Source organism: Panulirus ornatus, chromosome 47 (assembly GCF_036320965.1).
Source record: "Panulirus ornatus isolate Po-2019 chromosome 47, ASM3632096v1, whole genome shotgun sequence".
NCBI classification, from domain to species: domain Eukaryota; kingdom Metazoa; phylum Arthropoda; class Malacostraca; order Decapoda; family Palinuridae; genus Panulirus; species Panulirus ornatus.
Window position 1 is genome coordinate 18,018,932 of NC_092270.1, and position 18,411 is coordinate 18,037,342.

The 18,411-nt window shown below is 43.5% G+C and overlaps 1 protein-coding gene across 1 annotated transcript in view; it reads left to right on the forward strand.

Annotated features, from left to right (window-relative positions):
* Positions 1–5,920: 5,920 nt before the first annotated feature.
* Positions 5,921–18,411, forward strand: part of LOC139763625 (E3 ubiquitin-protein ligase AMFR-like) — a 93,412-nt gene continuing 80,921 nt past the window's right edge. The window contains exons 1-2 of the mRNA XM_071689861.1: positions 5,921–6,399; positions 11,488–11,745. Of these exons, the coding sequence (XP_071545962.1) occupies positions 6,109–6,399; positions 11,488–11,745 (549 nt within the window). The 5' untranslated portion in view covers positions 5,921–6,108. The remainder of the gene's footprint in view (positions 6,400–11,487; positions 11,746–18,411) is intronic.

Below are 18,411 nucleotides of genomic sequence, written 5' to 3' on the forward strand. Positions count from 1 at the left end.
GTTGTATTGCAGCAGGATGGAGGCATGGTTGATGTTTCTTGGTTGTACTGGAGGAGGAGGAGGCATGGTTGATGTTTCTTGGTTGTATTGCAGGAGGAGGGAGGCATGGTTGATGTTTCTTGGTTGTATTGGAGGAGGAGGGAGGCATGGTTGATGTTTCTTGGTTGTATTGCAGGAGGGGGAGGCATGGTTCATGTTTCTTGGTTGTATTGCAGCAGGATGGAGGCATGGTTGATGTTTCTTGGTTGTACTGGAGGAGGAGGGAGGCATGGTTGATGTTTCTTGGTTGTATTGCAGGAGGGGGAGGCATGGTTGATGTTTCTTGGTTGTATTGCAGGAGGAGGGAGGCATGTTGATGTTTCTTGGTTGTATTGCAGGAGGAGGGAGGCATGGTTGATGTTTCTTGGTTGTATTGCAGGAGGAGGGAGGCATGGTTGATGTTTCTTGGTTGTATTGCAGGAGGAGGGAGGCATGGTTGATGTTTCTTGGTTGTATTGCAGGAGGAGGGAGGCATGGTTGATGTTTCTTGGTTGTATTGCAGAAGGGGGAGGCATGGTTGATGTTTCTTGGTTGTATTGCAGGAGGGGGAGGCATGGTTGATGTTTCTTGGTTGTATTGCAGGAGGAGGGAGGCATGGTTGATGTTTCTTGGTTGTATTGCAGGAGGAGGGAGGCATGGTTGATGTTTCTTGGTTGTATTGCAGGAGGAGGGAGGCATGGTTGATGTTTCTTGGTTGTATTGCAGGAGGAGGGAGGCATGGTTGATGTTTCTTGGTTGTATTGCAGGAGGAGGGAGGCATGGTTGATGTTTCTTGGTTGTATTGCAGGAGGAGGGAGGCATGGTTGATGTTTCTTGGTTGTATTGGAGGAGGAGGGAGGCATGGTTGATGTTTCTTGGTTGTATTGCAGGAGGAGGGAGGCATGGTTGATGTTTCTTGGTTGTATTGGCAGGAGGAGGAGGCATGGTTGATGTTCTTAGGTTGTATTGCAGGAGGAGGGAGGCATGGTTGATGTTTCTTGGTTGTATTGCAGGAGGAGGGAGGCATGGTTGATGTTTCTTGGTTGTATTGCAGGAGGAGGGAGGCATGGTTGATGTTTCTTGGTTGTATTGCAGGAGGAGGGAGGCATGGTTGATGTTTCTTGGTTGTATTGCAGGAGGAGGGAGGCATGGTTGATGTTTCTTGGTTGTATTGCAGGAGGAGGGAGGCATGGTTGATGTTTCTTGGTTGTATTGCAGGAGGAGGAGGCATGGTTGATGTTTCTTGGTTGTATTGCAGGAGGAGGGAGGCATGGTTGATGTTTCTTGGTTGTATTGCAGGAGGAGGGAGGCATGGTTGATGTTTCTTGGTTGTATTGCAGGAGGAGGGAGGCATGGTTGATGTTTCTTGGTTGTATTGCAGGAGGAGGGAGGCATGGTTGATGTTTCTTGGTTGTATTGCAGGAGGAGGGAGGCATGGTTGATGTTTCTTGGTTGTATTGCAGGAGGAGGGAGGCATGGTTGATGTTTCTTGGTTGTATTGCAGGAGGAGGGAGGCATGGTTGATGTTTCTTGGTTGTATTGCAGGAGGAGGGAGGCATGGTTGATGTTTCTTGGTTGTATTGCAGGAGGAGGGAGGCATGGTTGATGTTTCTTGGTTGTATTGCAGGAGGAGGGAGGCATGGTTGATGTTTCTTGGTTGTATTGCAGGAGGGGGAGGCATGGTTGATGTTTCTTGGTTGTATTGCAGGAGGAGGGAGGCATGGTTGATGTTTCTTGGTTGTATTGCAGGAGGAGGGAGGCATGGTTGATGTTTCTTGGTTGTATTGCAGGAGGAGGGAGGCATGGTTGATGTTTCTTGGTTGTATTGCAGGAGGAGGGAGGCATGGTTGATGTTTCTTGGTTGTATTGCAGGAGGAGGGAGGCATGGTTGATGTTTCTTGGTTGTATTGCAGGAGGAGGGAGGCATGGTTGATGTTTCTTGGTTGTATTGCAGGAGGAGGGAGGCATGGTTGATGTTTCTTGGTTGTATTGCAGGAGGAGGGAGGCATGGTTGATGTTTCTTGGTTGTATTGCAGGAGGAGGGAGGCATGGTTGATGTTTCTTGGTTGTATTGCAGGAGGAGGGAGGCATGGTTGATGTTTCTTGGTTGTATTGCAGGAGGGGGAGGCATGGTTGATGTTTCTTGGTTGTATTGCAGGAGGAGGGAGGCATGGTTGATGTTTCTTGGTTGTATTGCAGGAGGAGGGAGGCATGGTTGATGTTTCTTGGTTGTATTGCAGGAGGAGGGAGGCATGGTTGATGTTTCTTGGTTGTATTGCAGGAGGAGGGAGGCATGGTTGATGTTTCTTGGTTGTATTGCAGGAGGAGGGAGGCATGGTTGATGTTTCTTGGTTGTATTGCAGGAGGAGGGAGGCATGGTTGATGTTTCTTGGTTGTATTGCAGGAGGAGGGAGGCATGGTTGATGTTTCTTGGTTGTATTGCAGGAGGAGGGAGGCATGGTTGATGTTTCTTGGTTGTATTGCAGGAGGAGGGAGGCATGGTTGATGTTTCTTGGTTGTATTGCAGGAGGAGGGAGGCATGGTTGATGTTTCTTGGTTGTATTGCAGGAGGAGGGAGGCATGGTTGATGTTTCTTGGTTGTATTGCAGGAGGGGGAGGCATGGTTGATGTTTCTTGGTTGTATTGCAGGAGGAGGAGGCATGGTTGATGTTTCTTGGTTGTATTGCAGGAGGAGGGAGGCATGGTTGATGTTTCTTGGTTGTATTGCAGGAGGAGGGAGGCATGGTTGATGTTTCTTGGTTGTATTGCAGGAGGAGGGAGGCATGGTTGATGTTTCTTGGTTGTATTGCAGGAGGAGGGAGGCATGGTTGATGTTTCTTGGTTGTATTGCAGGAGGAGGGAGGCATGGTTGATGTTTCTTGGTTGTATTGCAGGAGGAGGGAGGCATGGTTGATGTTTCTTGGTTGTATTGCAGGAGGAGGGAGGCATGGTTGATGTTTCTTGGTTGTATTGCAGGAGGAGGGAGGCATGGTTGATGTTTCTTGGTTGTATTGCAGGAGGAGGGAGGCATGGTTGATGTTTCTTGGTTGTATTGCAGGAGGAGGGAGGCATGGTTGATGTTTCTTGGTTGTATTGCAGGAGGAGGGAGGCATGGTTGATGTTTCTTGGTTGTATTGCAGGAGGAGGGAGGCATGGTTGATGTTTCTTGGTTGTATTGCAGGAGGAGGGAGGCATGGTTGATGTTTCTTGGTTGTATTGCAGGAGGAGGGAGGCATGGTTGATGTTTCTTGGTTGTATTGCAGGAGGAGGGAGGCATGGTTGATGTTCTTAGGTTGTATTGCAGGAGGAGGGAGGCATGGTTGATGTTTCTTGGTTGTGTTGCAGGAGGAGGGAGGCATGGTTGATGTTTCTTGGTTGTATTGCAGGAGGAGGGAGGCATGGTTGATGTTTCTTGGTTGTGTTGCAGGAGGAGGGAGGCATGGTTGATGTTCTTAGGTTGTATTGCAGGAGGAGGGAGGCATGGTTGATGTTTCTTGGTTGTATTGCAGGAGGAGGGAGGTATGGTTGATGTTCTTGGTTGTATTGCAGGAGGAGGGAGGCATGGTTGATGTTTCTTGGTTGTATTGCAGGAGGAGGGAGGCATGGTTGATGTTTCTTGGTTGTATTGCAGGAGGAGGGAGGCATGGTTGATGTTCTTAGGTTGTATTGCAGGAGGGGGGAAGCATGGTTGATGTCCCATGGTTGTGTTGCAGGAGGGGGGTGTTTCGGAGTTCTCGTGGCATGGGTGATGATGAAGGTGAGAGATGTTGCCGATGTCTCGTGATTGTGCCGCAAGAGGGAGTAGGAGTACCGTGGTCTCGTGGTTGTGCCACAGGATGGAGGAGTGACGACATCTCGTAGTTGTGCCGCATGAGGGAGAAGTGCCGAGGTCTCGTGGTGTTGCTGCAGAAGGGATGAGGAGTGCCGAGGTCTCGTGGTGTTGCTGCAGAAGGGATGAGGAGTGCCGAAGTCTCGTGGTGTTGCTTCACGAGGGTATAGAAGTGCCGAGGTCTCATGGTGTTTGCAGGTGGGAGGAGTGCCGAGGTCTTGCAGTTTTGCTGCAGGAGGGAGGAGTGCCGAGGCATCGTGGTGTTGCTACAAGGCGGAGTATGCGTGCCGAGGTCTCGTAGTTGTGCAGCAGGAGGGAGGAAGAGTGCCGAGTCTGTTGTGTTGCGAGGAGGAGAGAGTGATGTCTCGTAGTTGTTGCCAAGATGGAGGAGGCCGATGGTTCGTGGTTGTTGCAGGAGGGAGCTGTGAGGTCTCTGGTTTGTTGCAGAGAGGAGATGCCGAGGTCATGGTGTTGCTGCGGAGGAAGAGGATGGATGTCTCTGGTTGTTGTTGCAGGAGGGAGTGCGGTTGATGTTTCGTGGTGTGTTGCAGGAGGGGAGGCAGGTTGAGTTCGTGGTGTTGATTGCAGGAGGGGAGGCAGGTTGATGTGTTTTGGTTTGTTGCAGGAGGGGAGTGCAGGTTGATGTTCTGGTGTTGTTGCAGGAGGAGGAGGCATGGTTGATGTTCTCTTGGTTGTTTGCAGGAGGAGGAGCATGGTTGAGGTTCTTGTGGTTGTAGAGGAGGAGGGTGCAGGTCAGTGGGTGTTGATGGATCGTTCTTGGTGTTGTTGCAGGAGGGAGGTGGAGGAGGAGGAGTGCCGAGGTCTCGTGGTATTGCTGCAGGAGGGAGGTGGAGGAGGAGGAGTGCCGAGGTCTCGTGGTATTGCTGCAGGAGGGAGGTGGAGGAGGAGGAGTGCCGAGGTCTCGTGGTGTTGCTGTAGGAGGGAGGAGGAGGAGGAGTGCCGAGGTCTCGTGGTGTTGCTGTAGGAGGGAGGAGGAGGAGGGTGCCGAGGTCTCGTGGTATTGCTGCAGGAGGGAGGAGGAGGAGGAGTGCCGAGGTCTCGTGGTATTGCTGCAGGAGGGAGGTGGAGGAGGAGGTGCCGAGGGAGGGAGGTGTTGCTGAGATCCCAGGGTGTTGCAGGAGGGGGAGGGCCTCCTGGTGGAGGTCACGCGGTCCAGGGCGTCGTGTGTGTGTGTGTGTGTGTGTGTGTGATGTCATACCTGTAGTTAGGCCAAGACCACCATTCGTAAGGTCAACAGGGCACAGCACTTGGGTCATCCAGGTCAAAGTGGGGGGATCACAATCGGGGACAAGAAAGAGTTATAGGGTGACGCTTCATGAACATAACGTCGAGCGTCAGTTTAGAGTATATAGGTAAAGAGGACTTATAGCAATAAACGCAGTCTTAGATATGATTATATTAAACGTCCCATGTTCAGTTCCATATGTCTTGGTCTGGGCTACATTCACACCATGTAATTATTCCATCCTGCTGCTCGTTAGTAACATGTTGTAACGCTCTACCCGACCTTTATACACTCATGACTTCTTAAGGTCAACTAGAGTCATGACCTGGCCACTTGTCCTTGCTGGGTAACAAACCTCTCATATATATATAAAAAAAAAAAATATCAGTGTTGACTTGTATTACTTAAACATCAGGAAGTGGTCAAACAGCCAATTACTCATGATAGATTACTCATCATTTTCTGAGATATCTACCTGCTTTTCATCTACTTTCAAGGAATGATTACCTAATATTAATCATACTTATAGATTAATATTAATCTTAGATGAATGATTTGTAAAGAATTGCCATGTACATCATAACGACGAAGTTCTCAAGGACTCGAACATCAGGAATTTCCCGACCGGGTTCCAATAATGCAGCAGATGACATCATGTCCTCAAAAAGAATATAACATTCAAGACGACTGGGAGAAAAAAAAACATAAAAAACATGACGTACACGTATTTTGTATCCAGGCAAGTCAGAGAAACAACCAATGGGTAAATGAGATTTAATGATATTTTTTTTTAAAACGCCTTGAGAGGTGGAGGCGAGTTAGTTTGTTTTGTTTTTATTGTTGTCGGTGTAGGTGGAGGAGGCAGGCAGGCTGGGGCGCCACAGTTTCCGGAGGATGTGGGAACCTGACCCGTGTCGCTTGTCATTCTGGCCCCTCAAGTTTTCCTACTTCCTCGTCAGAGTCTCCAGTTAACGGCATTTTTAATGTGACTCTCGTAAGCGTAAAGGCGTCCGACATGCCTGTGGTGCTAGACAGACTCCCATTGCCCAATCTGACGTGGTACACTGGGTTTAGTGTAGTGTTGCTCTCCTGCTCCGTGTATTATGCCGGGGTACAGGTCGCCCTCAACCCCAACTGGAAGGAGAAGCTGCTGGAGAAGAGCAATGTGTCAGGCGTGGATGATGAGGGCGAGGTCTCGCTCTACCATATCGGTGACCATGACGGCCTGTCACAGGAGCGTCAGATGACCCCATACCTCATCCCGGAGGTCATCAGTTTCATGTTCCATGAACCTCTCTGCATATGGGTATGTTCTGTGGCATTCACAGGCCATGAATACATGAATACATGGTCAATAATGATGTATGATAAACGTGTAGTTTAGCTCTAGATCAGTATGACCTTTGAGGGAAAATTTTACAAATTCCACCTCGTATATTTTTTGGGTGAATGGTGGCACATGTTTTATCAGATGAACTTTTAATTAACTTGTCTTAACCTTGGGGGCTTCTAAAGAATAGATGTATCTATTGCACTGAACAGATTTTATAACTTCTGTTGGTCATAAACTTTAGAAATCCCCCTTTGGATATCGAGTGCCTTTGGTCAGTAATGCTGTTGTAATGTTTAGGCAAGAGCAGTTGCAGAATATCATTCAAAGAATTACATCGTATGAAATGAAATTAAGTAAGGCGACTAGCAAGGGTTGTGTGCATTATAGTTAATGTGCAGTTATGTGAAAGTACGTAAAACAAAAAAGTAGGCCATGTGTTGACATCATGTAGCAGTCATAATGTATAGAACTATACTAACCTTGATTTTGTCTTTTGGTGGCGATTATATGGCCACACATTTTGTCTTGATTTTTAATTATTTGTGTGATGCTGTTGTGAGTGTAACTTGCATATTTGACTACATAACTGAGAATTACATAGATTTTGACAGATAGGGATGTTGGACGAGATTTATGTAGGTCCTGTAGATTATTTATGGTAATTTAGTTTCCTCCCACAGATTTTTTTGCTGAACGATTATATGTCCGAATCTTCTTAACCTTGCTTAACCTAGCCAAACATAGGGGGCTTCTAAAGAATAGATCAGTTGATTGCAGACAGCAGCTTTTGTAACTTCTGTGGGGTGTAAACTGTAAAGATACTGTATGTGATAGTGTATTACTAGCATTTGTCCTGAGTGAAAAAACAAACAAATATGATTGCACTTAGATATGTGTATTACTATGAAGTAAATCATGATTATGGATGATGATGTTTAGAAATCACTTAATTATTGATAAAACAGACATTTCTCATTATTATTAAATCAGTATTACAGTTATACATAAAGTCTATAAGGAAAGCAAATGGTAGCAGCCATTGTGTCCTGAGAGAATGAAAAGATATCAAAGGAGATAACTTCATGAGGAATATATGTATGAACATTATAGGTTTCTCAAAAGAATCAAATGATGTAAGTTGTACATCAAAGAGTGAATTTTGGACGTGTGTCACGGATGTGTGTGATGGTGCTGATAATTGGACTCGCTTAATTTTTTGTGCAAGTACAAAAAACACACAAGCAGAGTTCAGAGGGGCTGTGACAAAACCCTGGACTATGCCAAAATTAGATAAAAGGTACCGGAATGATACAGTGTATGTCACCCAAATTTCCTAGGTTGTCTTTGAAATACTGTAGAACAATGATGTATACAAAAAGTGTAGCTGATCAGTGAAAGAAATTATTTCACCATAGTGGTCCCACCACATTGGTCTCCCAGACACGATTTACCATGCTTGAATAGCGAAATAGTAAGTTTTTTTTATCATGATTTTGAAGAAGCATTATAAAAGAATAGTAGAGCCACCAAGAAACTATTGAGATAGGCCTTAGCTTACCCCGAGGCAGAAACAGAAAAGTGATGGTGGGAATGTAGTGGTGTGATAGCGGGAAGAGCTTAAAACTTTATGGTGATGTCAAGTGGTGGTGTCATCTTATTTATGATAAGGTCTTTGTGCATATGCATAATATATTATGGCAAAATGCTGTGTGTTCCAAATGTCCCCATTGCCAAGCTCAACAGAGCATTGCACATTAACTTCCTAAAACATCTCGGAAACAATTCTTGTAACATCCTTCGTATATGCCAATATACAGGGATTCAGATCACCCAGATCACGCTCATTCCTCTTCACAGAGTATTTGCCAGACCCAGCTCAGTATCTTGAGCTACATTTCATTTTTATATATTTACGTCTGGTGTATCGCCCCATTTTTAGTGTGCTGCATAGTTTCATACAAACGCATTAATTCTCTGGTACAGTCTTCATTGCACAAGTAGTCTGTTGATGCTTCATTACCTCTCATTATTCACCCTTTGGCTCCATTTTTCAAATCATCTTGATGTACTGGTGCAGATATCTGATTTTATCGTACTTCTTTACCTTTTGTCTACTCTGCCTTATTGTGCCTTCAGATTTCCAGACACTGCAGCTTTCATTTTGTTTTTGTTCACTTTACTGTTTGTTTTATCAGATTTCCAGACACTGCAGCTTTCCTTTTGTTTTTGTTCTCTCTACTGTTTGTTTTAAATACTTTACCAGACTTAGGAGTTTGTGCTTATGCTGAGAAGTTCCACAGCCTGCTATAACTTCTTTATACCTATATCTGTATCTCTGATGCCTGTTCCCTCTTGTAACTCCTTCTGAGGAATGGCCACAGCAATAGAGTCTCCATAACTAGTGAACTCCACTACCACCTCAGCCTTTAGTGCCTTACCTTTAACAGGCCACTAACAGAGGGCAGGTGTCACACTGTTTTTAGAGGCTTCTACATAGTGTTCCTACTGACTACTACTATGTAGTGCTCCTGCCTTATTTTCCTACCTACTACTTCTACCTAATGCTTCTGCCAAAATGTTCCTACCTACTACTTCTGTCTATTGCTCTTAACAATTTGCCAAAAGGCAGGGCTAACATATAGCACTCACCACAGAAAAATCTAGAGTTATGAGGAATGAGCTGTTTCAAGTGTGTTGTCAAGTGTTGTTTGACAAAGAGAGTTTGTATATTTGTGGAGAGAATCCCAGTAGTCATGTGTGGGTGAAGCAGAAAGAAAAGACATCTACCTGGGCCAGAGGAGTGCAACTTGACAACCACTGCATGTTCAGGCCCCAGTTGCTCACAATCTTTTTCATTCCATCCTTCCAACTCCAATTTGATCATCCTGTTCTCTTTGTTTCCTCCACTTCTGATTCATATATCCTCTTATCAACTTTTCCTCACTCATTCAATCCATATGTCTAAACCACTTCAGTGCAACTCTTCAGTTCTCATAACCACACCCTTTTTATTGCATGTTTTCTTACCCTTTCAGTACTTGCTCAATCAAACCTCCTTACTCCATATTTTGTCATCAAACTTTTCATTCCCAACACATCCCCCTCCTCCACACAGTCTCACCTATAGCCCATGCCTTGCATCCATAATATTTTTGGGACAACCATACCTTCAAACATACCCATTTTTGACCTCCCAGATAACGAGATCTATCTTTTCACACATTCTTCAGTGCCCCCTGAATTTTTTTCCCCTCACCCACTCTGTGACTTGCTTCCTCTTCTGTTCTATTCACAGCCATGTCCACTCTCAGGTATATAAAAGACCACTTTTCCAGTTTTTCTCCATTCAAACTATCACCCCAACTAACCTGTCTCTCAACCCTGCTAAACCAAATAATTTGGATTTCATTCTCATTTTCTCTCAGCTTCCATGTTTATACACTCTTCCAGACTCAGTTACCAACTTCTGCAGTTTCTCACTCGAATCTGCCATCAGTGCTGGCTGTGTCATCAGCACAAAACTGACCCCCCCCCCCCCTCTCTCTCTCTCTCTCTCTCTCTCTCTCTCTCTCTCTCTCTCTCTCTCTCTCTCTCTCTCTCTCTCTCTCCCCCCCCCCCCCCCCTTTTACAGGCTGCATCCTTTCCCCTCTCTCCAAGACTCACATGTACCTTCCTCACCATCCCATCCATAAACAAATTAACCATGTTGACAGCACACAACATTGCTGCAAACTAATCATCACTTGGAACTATTCACTCTCTTCTCTCCCTACTCATACACATGCCATACAACCTTGATAAAGATTCATCCACACTGTATATTCTTAAGACCTTCTACTAGGCATCTCTATCAACCATATTTTATGCTTTCACTAGATCCATAAGTGCCACATGTAAATCCATCTGTTTTTTAAAAGTATTTTTTACACATATTCTCTAAAGCAAACACTTGAACTTTTAAAAGGGGTACAGAGATGGAGTGTGGTGGTTAGGTATGGTGATTAGTGACAAGTCTATTTGCGGATGATACTGTGTTGTTTGCTGAAGGTAGTTAGTGTGTTTTATGATATGTGTAAGCATATGTGATTGAAGATAATTGAAAGTGCATGTAAAATAATGGTGTTTGAAAGGAAAGTGAAAGTACAGGATTTTGCAAAACCCAATAAAGTGAAAGAAGCAAGTGTACTAAACTGTTTTAAAGACATGGAGGGAGGACAGGAAGAGTTGAGAGAATTTGAATATTTAGGAGCTGTCTTGGGTAATTATGGAGGGAGGGAGCTGTACAAGGTAGAATAGTCAGTTATTGTGTTCCTTGATAGAATAATGAAGGGTAGAGGTATAAGTATGGAACTGAAAATGGATTAAGGGACAGCATAGTCCTCCCAACCTTGACCTATGCAGCTTAAACATGGATCTTGAATGAGTCACAAATGTCAGAATCCATGCTGTGGAAATGAGCTGTTTAAGAGGAGCATGTGGTATGGCTAGGAAAGAAATGAGGGGCATATGAGAGATTTGCCACAGTAGGGAGTACAAAGGGAATAAATTGTGGAGTGGTAGAGTGTTTAAAACATAATACTTTGATATGGTTTAGGCATGTATGATAGTATGATTAAAGGGGTTGGTGTGAGAGGAAGACCACCTGTGACATTGGGAAATAGAGTACTGGAGAGAGATAGAAATGGTGGAAAAGTGTGTGGAATGGTGTATGTGAGGGAGGTATGTATGGACAGGGATAAGTGGAGACTTTTATTGTGGCCACCCCTTACATTGGAGTTCACAGAGGGAAGAGGCATCTGAGATATGAATAGATTGATAGATTGCATTTTTTTTTATGGTGGGGAAAACAAATTTATGGCATATGATATATTGGGACCTTGGACCTGGAAAAGGTTTTAATTTGTTGGCATTTATAAACAGTTGTGTTTTGTAGATTAGTTTGCTTCCTAATGTTTGGGATAATTTTTGTAATGATACTCTTTATTTAAGGGAAAAATTAAAAGAAGGTCATTGTATAGATCCAGTAAATTTGTTATTGATATATACCGGTATCTCTTGCAGACCCTTATCAACATGGCATACTGTGTGCTTATCCTTTTGGGCACTCTGATCCAGCGCCTTGTCTTTGGGGAGTTGCGTGTGTCAGAACAACAGCACATCAAGGACAAGTTTTGGAATTTTGTGTTTTACAAGTTCATCTTTGTGTTTGGTGTCATGAATGTCCAAGCAATGGATGAAGTTGTTCTCTGGTGCTCATGGTACAGTGTTCTGGGATTTCTGCATCTCTTAGCCCAGCTCTGCAAAGACCGCTTTGAATATGTAAGTTGAAGTTTGATGTATATACAGTTTAAATATTGTTTCATTGTAAGGGTCATTCTAATATGTATTAAATTGCAGTGTGTAATTAACTTTCATCTAATCTTGACTGTGTAACTTTCTGGGCAAATCATAAGAGACAGTAATGATTGGCAATCTGCTTGTTGTTGGTGGTGTTACTTATTTCCAGTGGTGTTACCAGCCTCTGCCTGCATATGGTTACACCACTAACAAGGTACCTTTAGCGAGGCTGTATCATCACTGGATGAAGAGGAGTACGATCTTACAAAGGAACTTGTCACTCCAGGAGAATATGATTTTCTTATTTTCAATTGGAGTGTAGCCATGAAGCTGCAGGAACCCAGTTAAAGGGGTCCTGTGTTTGTAGATTTATTTCATCATATATTTCTAGTGTTTCTATGACATTTCTTCAGTGACCTATATTATGAAAAAAGATTGCTGTAAAAGCTTATATTCTCAAAAGTAACATCACTAATGGTGTTTACCAACTCTTCATGGGGAGGAACCTTTTTGGGTATGAATGATTAGTAATTGGTTTACTCTGAAGTTAAGGAAATGGTAGAGAGACTAGCCTTGATCTCATGCGGGACTGTATGCCCAGAAGATGCTTAGTGGTGGTGTTTTAGAGCTGTGTTGATGGATGGAGGGAGGGTTGGCATTTGCCAAACAGCTGCTGGCTTAAGGGTGAGCAGGTATTAGTAATATCAAGGAGGTTGACACCCAGTTACTGTACTCAGTGCTTCCTAGGTATGCTTTTGTTGTTACACTGAGTACTTTTGAGAACTGACTTATTTGCTAATTACTTGTATGTTTCATATTTCTTTTAAAATCACATATTGCATCAAAAATAAATAGATTTAAACCGATCACATTTGTGTCCCATGTGTGTGTGTGTTTTTACATGTCAGAGACACTGAGGAGGAAGCAAGCAAATAAAATAGGATAGGTGTTCTTGATGACTGTTCTTATGGTGTCGATGCACATGTTGAATTTTGATGTAGATGACTTGTTTCACCAAACTTTTAACCATTTTGATTTACTGTGTTAGTACTACAGCATAATGAAGCTTATGTATTTAAGCTTTCAGTCTTGTAACCCTTTGGATACTTGTTTCTACTTTTGTCGAAATGCCCCCCCCCCCCCCCCCCCCCCCATACACATGTATATACATACGTCCACACACGCAAATATACATACCTACACAGCTTTCCATGGTTTACCCCAGACGCTTCACATGCCTTGCTTCAATCCACTGACAGCACGTCAACGCCGGTATACCACATCGCTCCAATTCACTCTATTCCTTGCCCTCCTTTCACCCTCCTGCATGTTCAGGCCCCAATCACACAAAATCTTTTTCACTCCATCTTTCCACCTCCAATTTGGTCTCCTTCTTCTCCTTGTTCCCTCCACCTCCGACACATATATCCTCTTGGTCAATCTTTCCTCACTCATCCTCTCCATGTGCCCAAACCACTTCAAAACACCCTCTTCTGCTCTCTCAACCACGCTCTTTTTATTTCCACACATCTCTCTTACCCTTACGTTACTCACTCGATCAAACCACCTCACACCACACATTGTCCTCAAACATCTCATTTCCAGCACATCCATCCTCCTGCGCACAACTCTATCCATAGCCCACGCCTCGCAACCATACAACATTGTTGGAACCACTATTCCTTCAAACATACCCATTTTTGCTTTCCGAGATAATGTTCTTGACTTCCACACATTTTTCAAGGCCCCCAGGATTTTCGCCCCCTCCCCCACCCTATGATCCACTTCCGCTTCCATGGTTCCATCCGCTGCCAGATCCACTCCCAGATATCTAAAACACTTCACTTCCTCCAGTTTCTCTCCATTCAAACTCACCTCCCAATTGACTTGACCCTCAACCCTACTGTACCTAATAACCTTGCTCTTATTCACATTTACTCTTAACTTTCTTCTTCCACACACTTTTCCAAACTCAGTCACCAGCTTCTGCAGTTTCTCACATGAATCAGCCACCAGCGCTGTATCATCAGCGAACAACAACTGACTCACTTCCCAAGCTCTCTCATCCCCAACAGACTTCATACTTGCCCCTCTTTCCAAAACTCTTGCATTCACCTCCCTAACAACCCCATCCATAAACAAATTAAACAACCATGGAGACATCACACACCCCTGCCGCAAACCTACATTCACTGAGAACCAATCACTTTCCTCTCTTCCTACACGTACACATGCCTTACATCCTCGATAAAAACTTTTCACTGCTTCTAACAACTTTCCTCCCACACCATATATTCTTAATACCTTCCACAGAGCATCTCTATCAACTCTATCATATGCCTTCTCCAGATCCATAAATGCTACATACAAATCCATTTGCTTTTCTAAGTATTTCTCACATACATTCTTCAAAGCAAACACCTGATCCACACATCCTCTACCACTTCTGAAACCACACTGCTCCTCCCCAATCTGATGCTCTGTACATGCCTTCACCCTCTCAATCAATACCCTCCCATATAATTTACCAGGAATACTCAACAAACTTATACCTCTGTAATTTGAGCACTCACTCTTATCCCCTTTGCCTTTGTACAATGGCACTATGCACGCATTCCGCCAATCCTCAGGCACCTCACCATGAGTCAAACATACATTAAATAACCTTACCAACCAGTCAACAATACAGTCACCCCCTTTTTTAACAAATTCCACTGCAATACCATCCAAACCTGCTGCCTTGCCGGCTTTCATCTTCCGCAAAGCTTTCACTACCTCCTCTCTGTTTACCAAATCATTTTCCCTAACCCTCTCACTTTGCACACCACCTCAACCAAAACACCCTATATCTGCCACTCTATCATCAAACACATTCAACAAACCTTCAAAATACTCACTCCATCTCCTTCTCACATCACCACTACTTGTTATCACCTCCCCATTTGCGCCCTTCACTGAAGTTCCCATTTGCTCCCTTGTCTTACGCACTTTATTTACCTCCTTCCAGAACATCTTTTTATTCTCCCTAAAATTTAATGATACTCTCTCACCCCAACTCTCATTTGCCCTTTTTTTTCACCTCTTGCACCTTTCTCTTGACCTCCTGTCTCTTTCTTTTATACATCTCCCACTCAATTGCATTTTTTCCCTGCAAAAATCGTCCAAATGCCTCTCTCTTCTCTTTCACTAATACTCTTACTTCTTCATCCCACCACTCACTACCCTTTCTAATCAACCCACCTCCCACTCTTCTCATGCCACAAGCATCTTTTGCGCAATCCATCACTGATTCCCTAAATACATCCCATTCCTCCCCCACTCCCCTTACTTCCATTGTTCTCACCTTTTTCCATTCTGTACTCAGTCTCTCCTGGTACTTCCTCACACAGGTCTCCTTCTCAAGCTCACTTACTCTCACCACCCTCTTCACCCCAACATTCACTCTTCTTTTCTGAAAACCCATACAAATCTTCACCTTAGCCTCCACAAGATAATGATCAGACATCCCTCCAGTTGCACCTCTCAGCACATTAACATCCAAAAGTCTCTCTTTCGCACGCCTGTCAATTAACACGTAATCCAATAACGCTCTCTGGCCATCTCTCCTACTTACATAAGTATACTTATGTATATCTCGCTTTTTAAACCAGGTATTCCCAATCATCAGTCCTTTTTCAGCACATAAGTCTACAAGCTCTTCACCATTTCCATTTACAACACTGAACACCCCATGTATACCAATTATTCCCTCAACTGCCACATTACTCACCTTTGCATGCAAATCACCCATCACTATGACCCGGTCTCGTGCATCAAAACCACTAACACACTCATTCAGCTGCTCCCAAAACACTTGCCTCTCTTGATCTTTCTTCTCATGCCCAGGTGCATATGCACCAATAATCACCCACCTCTCTCCACCAACTTTCAGTTTTACCCATATTAATCGAGAATTTACTTTCTTACACTCTATCACATACTCCCACAACTCCTGTTTCAGGAGTATTGCTACTCCTTCCCTTGCTCTTGTCCTCTCACTAACCCCTGACTTTACTCCCCAGACATTCCCAAACCACTCTTCCCCTTTACCCTTGAGCTTCGTTTCACTCAGAGCCAAAACATCCAGGTTCCTTTCCTCAAACATACTACCTATGTCTCCTTTTTTCACATCTTGGTTACATCCACACACATTTAGGCACCCCACTCTGAGCCTTCGAGGAGGATGAGCACTCCCCGCGTGACTCCTTCTTCTGTTTCCCATTTTAGAAAGTTAATACAAGGAGGGGAGGATTTCTGGCCCCCCGCTCCCGTCCCCTCTAGTCGCTTTCTACGACACGCGAGGAATACGTGGGAAGTATTCTTTCACCCCTATCCCCAGTGGTAATATACTTATATATCTACATATATACATACACACCCATACACATACATACGCACATATACACACACACACACATACATATATATACATATGAGAAATGTAAGAAACAATTTAGAAAACTGAAACTTCTAGCTTGTTTGTCAAAAATGCATGAATAGGAATGCTTTTATACCTTTGACATTTACCTGTTATACAGGTAACAGAAGGAGACTACATTGGGAGTTTGTTTTCTGATTTATAAAATATTGTGCAATATATAGGCCTAATTACTCATCTCTGTCTACTGTTAGTACAGTATTGCATAGTCATGTAAAGATTGCAGTTTGATGACTACTTGTCTGTCATCTGCAATGTGATGGTCCTTCGGCCTGGCTGGCTGGAGAGAACACCTCTGATTCACATGAACATAAACCCAGTGCATGATATTAGAAGTGTGCTTGTAATATTAAAAGGGGGGGGGGGTTCTAAATGGAAATTGCTTTATTATGAATGCTTAGCATAAACATGCTTATATAAGAATCAGCTCTACACATTCTGTGATTACGTTTCAGGCACTAGTTTATTCTATATACACTAAGCATAATACTTATGTATGTATTTTCCTTGTTATTTTACATATTTATTTAAGACCTTTATTTTGTAAAACTTTGGAAAATGATTATTTTACACATAAGCTGTAAAATTACTATTTTGCTATTTTGCTTTGTCGCTGTCTCCCACGTTTGCGAGGTAGCGCAAGGAAACAGACGAAAGAAATGGCCCAACCCACCCCCATACACATGTATATACATACACGTCCACACACGCAAATATACATACCCATACATCTCAGTGTACACATATATATACACACACAGACACATACATATATACACATGCACACAATTCACACTGTCTGCTTTTATTCATTCCCATCGCCACCTCGCCACCTCGCCACACATGGAATAACATCCCCCTCCCCCCTCAGTGTGCGAGGTAGTGCTAGGAAAAGACAACAAAGGCCCCATTCGTTCACACTCAGTCTCTAGCTGTCATGCAATAATGCCCGAAACCACAGCTCCCTTTCCACATCCAGGCCCCACAGAACTTTCCATGGTTTACCCCAGACGCTTCACATGCCCTGATTCAATCCATTGACAGCACGTCGACCCCGGTATATCACATTGATCCAATTCACTCTATTCCTTGCCCGCCTTTCACCCTCCTGCGTGTTCAGGCCCCGATCACTCAGAAATCTTTTTCACTCCATCTTTCCACCTCCAATTTGGTCTCCCACTTCTCCTTGTTCCCTCCACCTCCCACACATATATATAAGCAAAAATACTGCAGTGACTGTTTCTTTACTGTGAAACTGACTTTCTTTCTTTAATGATTTATTTGGAGAGACAGAATAGGGGCTTGCTAATACTGTAGTTACCTTTTATTTTACTTTTTTGTTAGTTATAATTATGTAATGATGAATTTCTGTGAAAGAGTCTTGGTAGTAGCCATGAACTTTAGATCTAGAGGTCCCTGTAGCCTAAGGCTGCACTACTTCCAATTGCAGGGAAGTGTAGACTCCTTTAGAGTGAGAAGGTGACTTTTCACTCGCAGCCAAACCTCGAGCAGTATCTAAACCTTTTATGATACATATGGGTGACTGAGGCATGTGATGTTTTTATCTGGTTATGATGAGGGAATTCTCATGAAATTTATAGATAGGTGGTGGAATTGTACTTCAGCTGGGAATTCAAATGAAGGTGGAACCATTATATCCTCAACTGACAGTATCAGCAGTGAGTCATACAGTTGTTTGACAATTATATCACTTTGAGGTTTAAGGAAAAGACAGATTTTCTGAGATTCCAACATATTTAGCTGAACAGCAGAAAAGGAGAAATCTATCTTATCTACAGGACCTAGGTTAAGTGAAAACCTTTATGGTAGAGTATCAAGACCTTTGACTCTGGCATCTGATATTTTTATCGTGGCACCCTGGACTGTAGTGTTATCTTTGGATAGGCCATGACTTTACTTTAATGTGAGAGAAAAATTCATTCAAGTCTTCTAGCCCAGCTAAGTATTTAGTAATTAAGTCAAGTTATTCATGAAAAGTTATGATAATTATGAAGACCCTGTCAGTGTTCAGCAAGGCTTGATCAAAGGTCTCAACTTCTCAACTATATAAGTAGGAAAAGGTTGAGTTTTCTACTCCAGGCCAAGAGCCTCTTTATGGTTATAGTTAATCAATGGGTTATAAACAACCCCATGGTCTGGACTACTCCAGT